Genomic DNA, 14,891 nt, shown 5'->3' on the forward strand with positions numbered 1-14,891 from the left:
ATACTTCTTATTTCTCCAGCTACCTTACAGAAATTACTGTATGCAAAACAAATGATTAAACTATATCATATGATGCGTTTTTATAGATTAAACCACCTCAGTGTATATAAAGTTGTAATATTAGCCATTACGTGACTTGCTGCACCATCCAAGTGCTGTTAAAAAGTAATAAATTAATGATAATAATGATTGATGCTGATTTGATGATAACCTAATATAACAAGGGTCATTTTCTTTTTGATATTTAAGGTTAAAGTACACTTTGCTGATAACACTTTTATACTTTTACTTCAGTTATATTTTAAATACAACCTATTCATTTCTAATTATGTTTATATTGTGGTCTTTTCTTTCATACTGTTAATCCTGTTAATGGATAAATTGTATGATTTTTTAAAGTAAATTATATAGACATGTTTGACATGTTGAGCACATATTTTTATTACTCTGGAGACTTAAGTGTCAAATGTTAGAGTGCTAATATTAGTTGTGTCTGCAGCCCTCAGTGCAGCAGACTCTCATGGTGTCTCTCCTGGCTTACATGTAAACAAGCGGCTGTATAGAGATTAACATGAAACATGCACACACATACTGTACAGACAACCACACACATACAGCGGCTCACATAGAGAGCTGAGGGCCAAAGGCGATAAGACAAAGGCCACTGAAACAGGAACTTTATTACTGAGAGCATCAGAGAATTTAAACGTGGCTTTGCATGTGTTGTTGACCTAGAACATGTTTTGGTCAGTTCTCATTTGGAAGAGGAGGAGGGGCATCGATTACAATAAGGCAAGGAAATCTTTGAAATCAAAAGCAATACTGGCCTATAAGCACATACAGTTAGGATCTGCGGCCTAATACAGTAGTCAGGGGGATTAATGCTTGAACCAGTTTACTCAATCTGTAAATACAAACCAGCAATTGAAGTTAATCCTTAACAGTGGACAAACAGACAGACAGGCAGACAGACAGACAGACAGACAGACAGACAGAAAGACAGACAGACAGACAGACAGAAAGACAGGCAGGCAGGCAGGCAGGCAGACAGACAGACAGACAGACAGAAAGACAGACATAGACAAGCTCCAGTTTCCTCTGATTGTTCAATTCAAGGAAATCTTGTCCACTCAATCTCCTTGTACAATCCTATAATCTGTTCAACATAATCTATAATGTAGCTTTTGTGGAGGATGAAAGGTGATTTGAAAATTACACAGAAGCAAGGAATAAATTAGAGAAGAAAATGAGAAGGAAGGGAAAGAGAAGTGTTTTTGTCTCCCGTCCCTCAGTGTGTCACTCCGTCAGTCACATGCTCAGTTCTGACTGATGGGCCAGGCTCTGCTCTCTCAGTGTAATCTCTGTTGACCAGTCAGTGGCGGGAGGAAGGGAGAGGGGGAAAAAAAAGATGGGCAGGAGGGCAGCGTCGCAATCTAGGTCGTCCACCAGTAATCTTACAGAATGGAAGTATGTCGTGGGCATTCAATGCAAAATGCTTAGCTCAGCCAACTCCTTTTTCCTTGCCTTCTCTCTGGCCGAGTCCTTGTCTCATGACAGACCTCCCTCAGACTCACATGCTCTGATGTTATCTGCAAAAAATTCCTGACCCCGATGAAAGTTGTCAAGAAGGGAGGGGTGAAATGTGTAAGAATGAATATTTAAATCTGACCTCATTGACACTCACGTCTATTGAGTTATTCCTTTCATATGTCAAAAATGTTGCATAAGCAAACCCCAATCTTTTCCAAACTGAAACACTGAGCCATTTGATGTAATTTTGGTTTGAAAAACACAGCTTTTTAAAGCCTATTTCACACCAATTGGCAACTGTGACTGATATTCAAGATGGTGGAGAGTTTGCACTGGTGTGCAATATTATATAGTGTTAGGGGTAAAGAATCAAATATCTTCCTTCCCAGTTGAGCCTCTGACCAGCAGATCTGTATTGGACTGCAGTGAGTGTATGATTTTTACAACAGAAACCTGAAAAAACAGTAAATTCAAAAATATTTTGTTACATATGTGGCTGCGCATGTGAATCCCTCAGGAGAGGAAAAAGTATTCTATTGCATTTGTAGTTTTAGATATTGGTAACATACATACACATATTTACAGTCTTTCTAACCACAAGCTTGTTTAAGTTCACATTTGTGGTGACTGATTGGATCATAAAATTACTATTGGACTTTCTTGTGTTCACGGCTCACCAGTGACATAACAGAAGGATGAGGTGTTGTGATAGAGAGTGGGATGCTTTTCTTTACCTTTACTCTCATTATGCATGAACTGTGTCCTACCTTGAGTGTGTGTGCTGTGTCAAAGTATGTCAGTACAATATATATAAGAATGTACTGTGCAAGCATAAGTGTATTTTTTCATAATCCCTGATTCTTGGCCTTTGTACCCTGGGTAAATCCTATGTGGTAGCTAATGTGACTCACTCCACCCTACATTGTCCACAAATTGAGTATTTGAAGATACATGATGCACTGTATTGCCATGTTGCAAAGTTTATCCAGTAGGTTTTCGCATTAAATTAGAGGGCATTTGTGCATTTTTCTTGCTAATAAAGAATCAACTACAGATTTAGCTTCACAATAATTATATGACGCTAGTATTGCCTCTAAAAAAAACCCACCAGCTTTCAATGTGATTCATCAAAAGGTGTTCAGAGGGAATAAGTAGGTTTAGTTTGGGCAATGTTTGTGTGATGTGCTACAAATAGAAAAGCAAACAGATTTCAACTACTAGATATTTGCTCAACTCAACCTCGCCACTGTGGTCAGTCAACTCAGTATTACATCACCCACCCATCAAGTTACTTCAGATTTATGGAGCAAGGTTTAAAAGGACAAATGTTCAAATTTAGTAACCAATCCGTTCATGTGGTTTAAACGTGTGGTTTTTAGTTTTTAATAAGTACAAGGAGTGAGGTAACATCTTGTTCCGTGTTGAGGTTTGTAACATCACCTAAAATCTCTATGTGTTTATATCACAGCCTACATTTCAGAGTGAGATTATAGTCTATGTCCCAGGAGTTACAGGATGATTAAAACTCAAAATAATATACAATGACACTGAATAATGGACAAAAGTAACAATTTTTAATTGTTCAGACTTTAATATAAGTAAGAGCCGGTCTGACACAAAAGTGACTGTTTAAACCGAAGTCTGAAATAGCAGGTTAATTGTGGTCAGAATGCTGACTTCAAACACAAAGCGTTCCTTGTTAAAACAAATATGAATAAAATTGCCATATAACGAAATGTTGATCTGTTCATAAACATATTAGTTTGAATGCTTTAGATCAAGAAAGTAGTAATAATATATCTAATATTAATCACTGAGGGGCCATCAAGCAGAACTTCAGGATGTGTATATATGTATATATTTACTTTTAACCTGAAATGTCTAACTCTAAAATTACTACTACTAACTAAATAAAAAAAAGACTCACCGACAATTATTTATGGGCTTTGTATGATTTGAAAGCATTGTGTCTGATCTTTAAAAAAAATCTTCCAGAACTGTACATGCCACGACATAAAACATATAAAAGTGCAATTTGGACCTAGTAGAAAACATTTTTACAAACGAAAACAGTGAGCATCATGAGCAAATGTGGGTACAGAATAAGTGATGTAACTGCTGTGTGGGCTGGTGAAATATGGAGCAGCACTGACTCTTCTGTAGACGGGGGATGAGGGCTCAGTGCACATATGCATCCTCTTGATGGTCTTGGCAGCTCTGTTAGCATTGAGTCCATGGTGTGTGCTTCCCCCTGCTGAGCAGATGGGGGAACTTCCAGCTGAAGCCTGAAGCAGGAGAGGCTCCTCACAGTCCCAGCTGAAGCTCCTCTTTGTCCCGACTCGTGTGTGTGTGGGTCGAGGCTGCTGCTGCATTCTGACTGGCACACTGGACAGAGGAGAAGATTTAGAGGCTTGAGCAGAGGGACTTTCTCTCTTCAGGAGGGATTCGATGGAGAACGGGCTGCTGAACTTCACTTCACATTTGATCTGAACAGTTCCACAGGCTGCAGGTTCAGGAGAGTGGAGAGCTGAGCAGGACTCTGATGGTCTGCTCATGTTCTCTGTTTTCAGTTTGGAGGACAACTCGGGGAAGAGCTCCAGGATTCCTTTGAAATGACGATGCACCATCTTTGCTGTGATCTGACTGAGGTCCAGTTTCCAATAGTTTCTCTTGCTGTATACTGAGTCAGGAGTCACTGGAACCTGAAAACACAACACATTTGAGTTCAGACTTTTACAGACAGAAATCAGTTAGTTATGAATAAAATAATGATATGCATTTGACATAGCAAGCCTTTGTAATAATGTAAATATTCACCTTATCAAAACATTTGTTGGTTGATAAACAGACTCTTATGCTGTTCTCAGCAGATTTTCTGTCTTCAATAATAAATGGCCCCAGCTTATCCATCAACTGCAAAACATCAAGTTGAGATTTAGGTTTTAAAATGATTTGTTGTTCATATGGCAAAGACGGGGAATGAACAATGATTCTGTCTTACCTGAGCAAAGGTGAGCATTTTGTCTGGAGCATCACGAAGGACAACAGCAATCATAGCCAGGTAGGTGGTGCTCTTCCTGTACGGGCCACGCTGAGCGTTGCTGGCTGGAGCAAAGAGAGGCAGCTGAGCTCCAAACTTATCAGTCCTGTTCTGCATCTTGTTCGTTGGAGAAGAATCAAGTCTCACACACAGATCAGTTCTAACACAACCTCAGTGAGTGCAGATGTGGATCTCAAGTGTTCAGCCCTGGTTATAAGTCCTGTTGGGGTAAAAGGACATCAGAGGGTGCGCACTGCAGGTTAATGAGGATCTTTTCTCAAGACAATGAGCGATGGGGAGGTGGAGCCAACAATTACAATGATAATTAATTTCCAAAAGGTCATTTGATTATCTATCTGAATGCTCTGAGACTGATCTACCTCTTTAGCCAAGACTTTTCTTCACTTATTCCCTGTAAAGTGAACAGCACAAGATTCAAAGTTGTTGTACAAACATTGTCTTATTTATTATTTAGAAAAATTTAAAATTTTAATTTTTCCATATGGACACTCAGAGACACTTATCCCAACTTTATTTTAAGCTTTATTTGCAGATTGGGTTGAGAAAATTTGGACTTTTTCCTCTGAATTATTATTATTATTGCTCATTTTAAAAACTATAGATAGGCCATTGTCTCTGCAGAACCCTTAAAGGGCACAGGACATGTATCAGAATAAAATTAAGCAGTCAAAGGACAGATCAACATGGATTATAAAACAGACTGTTACATAAAATATATTAAGTGCAAAGTATATTAACATATACTTGTGCTACTGTTATTGCACAGTGTGGGTATGTATAGTTCATTAAAATGTATAAAAGTACTGCATACATTATAGTTATTTTGAATGGTTCTTTAAACAGCAAACATTTCATAAATGCCAGAAAATGTAATTTACTGATATTCAAAGTTGATCCAATTACATCAAAGTGACACGTTCATTCTTAAACTCACCCTGATGTGTTTGCCATTTGCCATTTTATCAAACGGGGATTCACACATGTTATCATTGTGCACAGGTAGATTTTTTGTTAAACTGTGCACTAATTCAACAAGAATTCATGCTAGCTGCTTTTCATTTGGTTAAAAAAAGCATTTAAATATTCAAAGATTTTGACAGTGTCTTTGAAGTAAACAGATCAGAGAGCTTTTGAAGTCATCAGGCTGAGTTTGTATCATACTTCATATTGCTGACAGATGTGAAGATGCTGAATCTTCAAACTAACCCTGATGCAGATAAAAATAACCATTTAAAAGTACTCTGTGCTGGCTGCTCGTTTATCAAATATTGATGTGTTTCACATTGGTCTCAAGCTTGTAACTTGATAGAGTCTAAGCATAAAAATTATCCCATTACAGCATGTTCTGATTCTCGGAATACTTAATAAATATTTGGTAGATTAAGCTGTTGTGTTCCTCCCCAACCAAGTAAATCACTGTTGCAGACAAAGGCTGGAGTAAATGAGGTGACAAACACTGGAATGTAACAACTCAAATGGGTGATCAGCAAACAAAGACAATGATTTTGACTGAAATCTAACAGAGAAAGTCTTCAGTCACATTCCAGTGATTATCACCTCATCTGAGTGTTTCAACTACACACAGTGTCAGTGCAACCTTTGAGCTGTTCAAGTTTTCAGTTGTTGGTTGTTTTTGTTTTAAATCTCTGAATGAATGAATGTCTTGGATTACAGCAAACATTTGTATTTTATCAATTGCAGTTACATGTTGTATGCTTGTGTTGTAGCTATAGTGAAACATTTAGCTAGGTAGTCATACAGTATATTCACTGGAGATGAAAATTATCTGTCCCTGATATACAGTCATGTTGTCCATCTTTTTATTAACCAAAGTTAGCATCTTCCATTTGATCAGTGAAACTTGAATTATTTTTTTTCTGGGAAAAAAATCAAAAGGGTCCCTCCTTTACAATTAAATTAATAACTCTTAAAATCAATAAATTAGATAACCAGTATCAAGATAGAAAATATGTGTTTATCTGTGTGGTCTTATGTTGTCTACTAAATTGTTGCGTCACTTCTTCTGTGCAGGTGAATATTTTACATGCACATCTCTCTCCATGCAACTGACATTACTTTCTCTGAATCAGTCCGTTTCTGTGATAATTACTAATGTAATGGTGGCATGTTCATTGCAACTTACCAGTAGGAATCCATTAAATCTCAAATGCTCCAGAGTAAAACCTGTAACCCACTCAAACCTGGTTGATAGACAGATCCTAGAGCAACTGAGCAGCACACTTTCAATCAAAGACAAGTGAAATCAGCTGGTGTTGAGTTTGGTCAAAATGTAGACTCAGCCCTCCATCAGAGTAACATACTGAACTTGTTTTTGCACCCTGCACAAAGCTTTGAGCACAAGTTATGTGTTCATTCATGTGAATGGGGATCAGTGATGTAAATTACCTCTATCTTAACATTGGACAATAGGCAGTATATTTGGCTTCAATTTCTATTTCTATTTCTATTTCTATTTCTATTTCTATTTCTATTTCTATTTCTATTTCTATTTCTATTTCTATTTCTATTTCTATTTCTATTTCTATTTCTATTTCTATTTCTATTTCTATTTCTATTTCTATTTCTATTTCTATTTCATTTTAATTGTCATTCTTGTGCTGGTACACCAACACGAAATACTGTTTCACAAGTCAAAAACACTCCAAAAGAGAGAACAGTGCCATCATTAACATTCAAATTGTCAGTTAAAAGGGGTGATGATCTATGTGAAAACAGCTGGAATGTGATTAAATTGTTCTTTGGCATGTAAGCAATGTATGGTGTATTTTGCCAGTCTTTGAGGACGAAAGACACGTTTGCATTGGATTTAATTTTAAAAGTTGAAACACTTTTAAAAAGTCAATCTTGATCAGGTTCATGGTACATTTTCAATTTTTTCCTACATGAGAGATTCATCTTTTGTGAATCTGATTTGATACTAATAATAATAATGAAAAAATAATATTTGGGTTTATGAATTAGTATTATAAACCCTAATTATTTAGTTTAATAAGATTCAAAAAGAAATTAGATTTGTGTCTTTCGAAAAGACTGAACATAATTATTGCTTTTTTCCCCAAAAGAAGAAAACAATGATCACTGACTTGCTCATATAAATACACATTAGTGTTTAAATCCACAGAGCATGCTGCTCCTGCTTCAGTAAATCTGACAGAAGACCATATGATGTTAAAATCGCTGGAATGTTGCTAAAAGACTTCCTGAATAATTTCCATCAGTACATGTAATACAATGAAATGTGGTGTGGACTCCCAGCAGATAAATCTTACTGACTTATATATCGATTTTTCCTCTAGCATCATCATCAAGTTGACATTTATGGGTTTGTGGTTAAATATCTCAACAACAATTTTCCAATTTTCCAATTTATTAGAAATGTGGTGTGTGATACAGGCCTCAGCTGTACTTTGTAATGCTAATACCTGTATTCTATTAAGATGGAAAACACAATATTATATCTGATATTACTATTACCTTGTGATGGAAGTGTCTCTCTATTCTTAAGTGTCACACTCCATGATGTGAGTGGATTGGCTGTGGACTTTTCTTTTTCTTTTTAATTGTTGTTTGTACTATTATAGGTGAGTACATTATATAGTCTTTTAATTTCATTTTGCACTCTCATTGAAAACAACCACAAATGTATTTTCTTTTCGCATTTTATGGAAAACAAAAGTGCTGCAGAAAGATGACTTGTCAGGTATACAACACATCACAACCAGAAACGGTGAGCATCATGGGTTAATGTGGGTATAGAATAAGTGATGTAACTGCTGTGTGGACTGGTACACACACGCATGTACTTAGCAGCTCTGTTAGCATTGAGTCCATGGTGTGTGCTGCCCCCTGTTGAGCAGATGGGGGAACTTCCAGCTGAAGCCTGAAGCAGGAGAGGCTCCTCACAGTCCCAGCTGAAGCTCCTCTTTGTCCCGACTCGTGTGTGTGTGGGTTGAGGCTGCTGCTGCATTCTGACTGGCACACTGGACAGAAGAGAAGATTTGGAGGCTTGATTAGAGGGACTGTTTCTCTTCAGGAGGGATTCGATGGAGAACGGGCTGCTGAACTTCACTTCACATTTGATCTGAACAGTTCCACAGGCTGCAGGTTCAGGAGAGTGGAGAGCTGAGCAGGACTCTGATGGTCTGCTCATGTTCTCTGTTTTCAGTTTGGAGTACAACTCAGGGAAGAGCTTCAGGATGCCTTTGAAATGACGACGCACCATCTTTGCTGTGATCTGACTGAGGTCCAGTTTCCAGTAGTTTCTCTTGCTGTCAAGGGAATCAGGGACCACTGGAACCTGAAAACACAACACATATGAGTTAAGACTTTTACAGACTGAAGTAAATTTTCCCTTGAATAAAAATATGTGTTTGACATATCAAATGTTTTTTTATAATAAAGATTTACCTTAGCAAAACATTTGTAGGTTGATAAACAGAGTCTTATGTTTTTCTCAACTTTTTTTCTGTCTTCACAAATAAATGGCCCCAGCTTGTCCATCAACTGCAAAACATCAAGTTGACAAAACATCAAGTTGAGATTTAGGTTTTAAAATGACATGTTGTTGTTCACATGGAAAAGACGGTGAATGAAAAAATATTCTGTCTTACCTGAGTAAAAGTGAGCATCTTGTCTGGAACATTTCGAAGGACAGCAGCAATCATAGCCAGGTAGGTGGTGCTCTTCCTGTACGGGCCATGCTGAGCGTTGCTGGCTGGAGCAAAGAGAGGCAGCTGAGCTCCAAACTTATCAGTCCTGTTCTGCATCTTGTTTGTTGGAGAAGAATCAAGTCTCACACACAGATCAGTTCTAACACGACCTCAGTGAGTGCAGATGTGGATCTGAAGTGTTCAGCTCTGGTTATAAGTCCTGTTGGGGTAAAAGGACATCAGAGGGTGTGCACTGCAGGTTAATGAGGATCTTTTGATAAGTAGATGGGCCATTACTGCTGGAGGTGGAGCCAACAATTACAGTCAGTGATAGTGGTTATTGTCCAAAAGTTAATTAGCATGTATATCTGAATGCTCTGAGTCTGATCTACCTCTTTGTTCACTTAAAGATTGTCTTTTTCAGACTTAGATCTAAACTTTAAACAATCAGATCCAACATGGCATATTAATATTACAACCCCAATTCCAAAAAAGTTGGGACGCTGTGTAAAATGTAAATGATAACAGAATGTAATGATTTACAAATCTCATAAAACCATATTTTAATCACAATAGAACATAGAAAACATATCAAATGTTGAAAGTGAGAAATGATACTGTTTCATGAAAAATATTAGCTCATTTTGAATTTGATGGCAGCAACATGTCTCAAAAAAGTTGGGACAGGGGCAACAAAAGGCTGGAAAAGTAAGTGTTACTAAATAAAACAGCTGGAAGAACATTTTGCAACTAATTAGGTTAATTGGCAACAGGTCAGTAACATGACTGGGTATAAAAGCAGCATGTCAGAGATGCAGAGTCTCTCAGAAGTAAAGATGGGCAGAGGTTCACCAATCTGCGAAAAACTACGTCTACAAATTGTGGAACAATTTCAGAAAAACATTCCTCATTGTAAAATTGAAAAGACTCTGAATATCTCATCATCTAAAGTACATAATATCATCAAAAGATTCTGAGAATCTGGAGAAATCTCTGTGTGCAAGGGACATGGCCGAAAATCTATAGTGTATGCCCGTGATCTTCGGGCTCTCAGGCAGCACTGGATTAAAAACAGGCATGATTCTGTAATGGAAATCACTGCATGGGCTCAGGAACACTACCAGAAATCATTGTCTGTGAACATAGTTCACTGTGCCATCCACTAATACAGGTTAAAGCTCTATGATACAAAGCAGAAGCCATATGTGAACATGTTTCAGAAACGCCACAGTCTTCTCTGGGCCAAAACTCATTTAAAATGGACTGAGGCAAAGTGGAACACTGTTCTTTGGTCAGATGAATTGAAATTTGAAATTGTTTTTGGAAATCATGGATGCTGCGTCCTCCAGACTAAATAGGGGGGTGGGGGCATCTGACTTGTTATCAGTGCTCAGTCAAAAAGCCTACATCTCTGATGGTCTGGGGGTTCATTAGTGCCTAAGGCATGGGCAGCTTGCACATCCGGAAAGGCACCATCAATGCTGAAAGGTATACATAGATTTTTGAGCCACATATGCTCCCATCCAGGTGACATCTTTTTCAGGGAAGGCCTTGTGTATTTCAGCAAACAATGCTAAACTGAATACTGCATCTATTACATCAGCATGGCTTTGTGGAAGAAGAGACCAGGTGCAGACCTGCCTGCAGTCCATACCTTTCACCAATCGAAAACATTTGGTGCATCATGAAACGGTTGAGCAGCTTGAATCCTATATCAGATAAGAATGGGACAACATTCCACTCCACAAATTCCAGCTGGTCTGCTCAGTTGCCACCCAGATGTTTACAGACTGTTGTTAAATAAGAGGGGATGCTACACAGTGGTAAACATAGCCCTGTCCCAACTTTTTTGAGATGTGTTGCTGCCATCAAATTCAAAATTGCCTTAATTTTTTCTTAAAATGGTACAATTTGTCACTTTCAACATTTGATATGTTTTCTATGTTTTATTGTGAACATAATATGGTTTTATGAGATTTGCAAATCATTGCATTCTGTTTTAATTTACATTTAGCACAGTGTCCCAACTTTTTTGGAATTGGGGTTGTAGAAATAGTTATTCATTAGAGACTTGACAGTGGTAAATTCAGTGCGAACACTTTCAAGTTTCAAGTTGGACTGTTTTTCCTGCTTCCTTTTTTTATACACAGAACATAACATGTTTAAAACTGAAATATTCCATCTGACATTTTGTCTGATTTCTTAATTTCTAGTAGGAGACTATTTAAACATATTTGTTGTCCTTTCAAAGACTAGCATAATACATTGCTAACATGCCAATGAGCAATTTAATCACATTCCAGCTGTTTTCACATTGCTCATCACCCCTTTGTAGTCAAATCTACTGCCTATTGTCAGATGTAAAGATAGAGGTAATTTACATCACTGATCCCCATTCACATGAATGAACACATTACCTGTGCTAAAAGCTTTGTGTAGTGGTCAACAAGTTCAATATGTGACTCTGATGGAGGACTGAGTCTACATTTTGACCAAACACAACATCAACTGATTTCACTCATCTGTGATCGAAAGTGTGCTACTCGGCTGCTTAGACTAAATTATGTCAAATAATTATGAATTATGTTAAATTGTCACAGCTGTCTCTGGAAAATGTCACACAGGTCAGAAACCCCACCTCACTTTAGAGAGCCACATTAGCAGCATAATTAAAACCAGATTATATCATTTAAGAAATATCATAAATGTAAGGGGCTTTTCATGCCAAGAGAACCCTGAAATAACATATGTTTCCCCTCAGCTCATAGGGACACCTAAAACATCTTGATCAACTGCAGCTAATCCAGAATGCAGCTGCTAGAGTTTTAACAAGAAAGAAGAAATACAGGTGCCAAGGTAGCTACACCAGCTTCCAATAAATCATAAATCATAGAATTATTTTTAAATTGGTAACGCTTGTTTTTAAGGCCCTGCATGATCTGGCATTGCAGTATCTCTTTGACATGCTTGGGAGCTATGAACCAGTTATAGACCCTTCTGCTCATCTGGAACAGGCCATCTGGTTATTCACCAGCTCTCTGCGAAAACTGGTTAAACTGCTTTTAGCTTTGTGCTCCAAGTCACTGAAACATTCAACCCAATCATGTTAATTGTGATCCAACTTTTAAAATTAAACTGAAAACGTTTATTTGTAGCTGCACCTTTCAATGGTCTAGATAACTAATCCTAATTATTATTTTATTTTATTTTATATTACACCTATTTTTGCAATTTTAACGTGTGTTTTATTATTGTTTAATGGTCAATGGCAGGTGTTAAGTTATTTCATTTTTTATTGCAACTTCCTTAGTGGTATTTAACTCACATGTATTATTGATGTGTTTGTTTTGATTGTGTTTATTTAAGTCTTTACCACTTCTTCACCTGGTATGCTATCCACATAGTTTTGGTGGCTGAATTGCTCTGTTAGGCATATGTATGCTTTCACCTGGATTCAAATGTGCTATATAACTAAAGTTTGGGGGATAGATATAGGTTTTCTTTCCAGAAACAAAATCAGGATTCATTGATAAAATGACAAATGCCAACTATGATTAATGTCTTGTAAGGACTCTGTAACTTAATTTGTCAATATAGCAACACAAACATATTACATTTAACTGCAATTGACAAAATAAAAATGTTTGCTGTAGTCCAAGACATTATTCATACAGAGATTAAAAAAAACAAAAACCCTGATTGTAGACTCTGAACATCTGAAAACAACTCATTGTAATTTTAAAACACTATTAGGAGCTGCTCTGACACTGTGTGTAGGCAAAACACTCAGATGAGGTGTTAATCACTGGAATCTGAATGAAGACTTTCAACATTGCATTTCAGTTAAAATCATTTTGTTTGTATGTTGATCACCCATTTGAGCTGTTACATTCCAGTGTTTGTCACCTCATTTACCCCAGCCTTTGTCTGTGACATTGATTTACTTGTTTGTGAAGGGACACAATAGTTACATCTCCTAAATATGTATGTATACCCAGAATCAGAGCATGCTGTGATGGGATAACTTTTATACTTAGACACTATCAAGTTAAAAACTTGAGACCAATGTGAAGACACACCAAGATCTGATAAACTTGCAACCAGCACAGAGTACTTTTAAATGTTTTTTTTTATTATTTGTGTCAGGGTTAGTTTGAAGATTCAGCAGCTTCACATCGGTCAGCAATATGAAGTATGATACAAACTCCCTCTAATGACTTCAGAAGCGAATCTGTTTACTTCAAATACGCTGTCAAAATCTCAGAATATTTAAATGCTTTTTTTAAGAGCATGAAGTCTTGTTGAAATAGTTCACATTTTTAAAAAAATCTACCTGTGCACAATAATAGTATGTGGGAATTCCCTTTTGATAAAATGTCAAATGGCAGCCACATCAGGGTGAGTTTAAAAATGAAACTTTGATGTAATTTGATCAGCTCTGAATATCAGTAAATTACATTTTCTGGCATTTATGAAATGTTTGCTGTATAAACAATGTGCGGGGGACAATTGTAATGTGGGAATGTGGGAGTTTTCTAATTTGCCCATTGAGAGAGACTCTGTGCATATTACAGATGTTGTCTATTATGTTTTAACTCTGTTTTATAGTTTTTAAAATAAAAAATTAAATAAAAAATCCAAATTCACTCCACCCTCTCCCCACCACCACACGTGCCAACATGATACAGAAAAGCACACCAAATGATGGAGAGAAACAAATATAACACATTTTTAAACATGAAGCATTTTTTAATGTTGGGAGATAGTGCAGAGAAATAACGTGTTTATATCAACAGTTAATATTGCTATTTGGTCATGTCTGTTGTTGAAATATTTCATTATAATTTGAGGATAATAATATGAACCCTCAAGACAAATTTGGACTGGAGTGTCCATGTAGAAAAATAGAAATATTTCAATGCTGACTCAATCACAATTACAATCACTAGATTTCCAAATAATAAATATGACAATGTATGTACAATAACTTGAACTTTGTGCCGTTCACGTTTTAGGGAGTAACAACTTGAAAAATATATTTGATAAAGAGGCAGATCAGACTCTAAGAGCATTCAGATAGATAGATCGTTGGCTCCACCTCCAGCAGTAATGGCCCATCTACTTATCAAAAGATCCTCATTAACCTGCAGTGAACACCCTCTGATGTCCTTTTGTCCCAACAGGACTTATAACCAGGGCTGAACACTTCAGATCCACATCTGCACTCACTGAGGTTGTGTTAGCACTGATCTGTGTGTGAGACTTGATTCTTCTCCAACAAACAAGATGCAGAACAGGACCGAGAAGTTTGGAGCTCAGCTGCCTCTCTTTGCTCCAGCCAACAGCGCTCAGCGTGGCCCGTACAGGAAGAGCACCACCTACCTGGCTATGATTGCTGCTGTCCTTCAAGACGCTCCAGACAAAATGCTCACCTTTGCTCAGGTAAGAATTCTGTTTTATTGACCGTCTTTGCCATGTGAACAACAAATTGTTATTTTAAAACTAAATCTCAACCTTTTTGTTTTGCAGTTGATGAACAAGCTGGGGCCCTTTTTTTGTGAAGACAGAAAACCAGTTGAGAACAACATAAGAGTCTGTTTATCAACCAACACATGTTTTGCTAAGGTAAA

At 37.1% G+C, this 14,891-nt stretch overlaps 1 protein-coding gene across 1 annotated transcript; it reads right to left on the reverse strand.

Moving 5' to 3' along the window:
* Positions 1-3,587: 3,587 nt before the first annotated feature.
* si:rp71-45k5.2 (uncharacterized protein LOC560783 homolog) lies at positions 3,588-4,687 on the reverse strand. The gene is made up of 3 exons (XM_062435435.1): positions 4,532-4,687; positions 4,348-4,443; positions 3,588-4,232 (listed from the first exon to the last, which is right to left on the reverse strand). The coding sequence occupies exons 1-3, from the start codon at positions 4,685-4,687 to the stop codon at positions 3,588-3,590; spliced, it is 897 nt and encodes a 298-aa protein (XP_062291419.1).
* Between the last annotated feature and the right edge of the window lie 10,204 nt (positions 4,688-14,891).

Source organism: Scomber scombrus, chromosome 16, assembly GCF_963691925.1.
Source record: "Scomber scombrus chromosome 16, fScoSco1.1, whole genome shotgun sequence".
NCBI classification, from domain to species: Eukaryota; Metazoa; Chordata; class Actinopteri; order Scombriformes; family Scombridae; genus Scomber; species Scomber scombrus.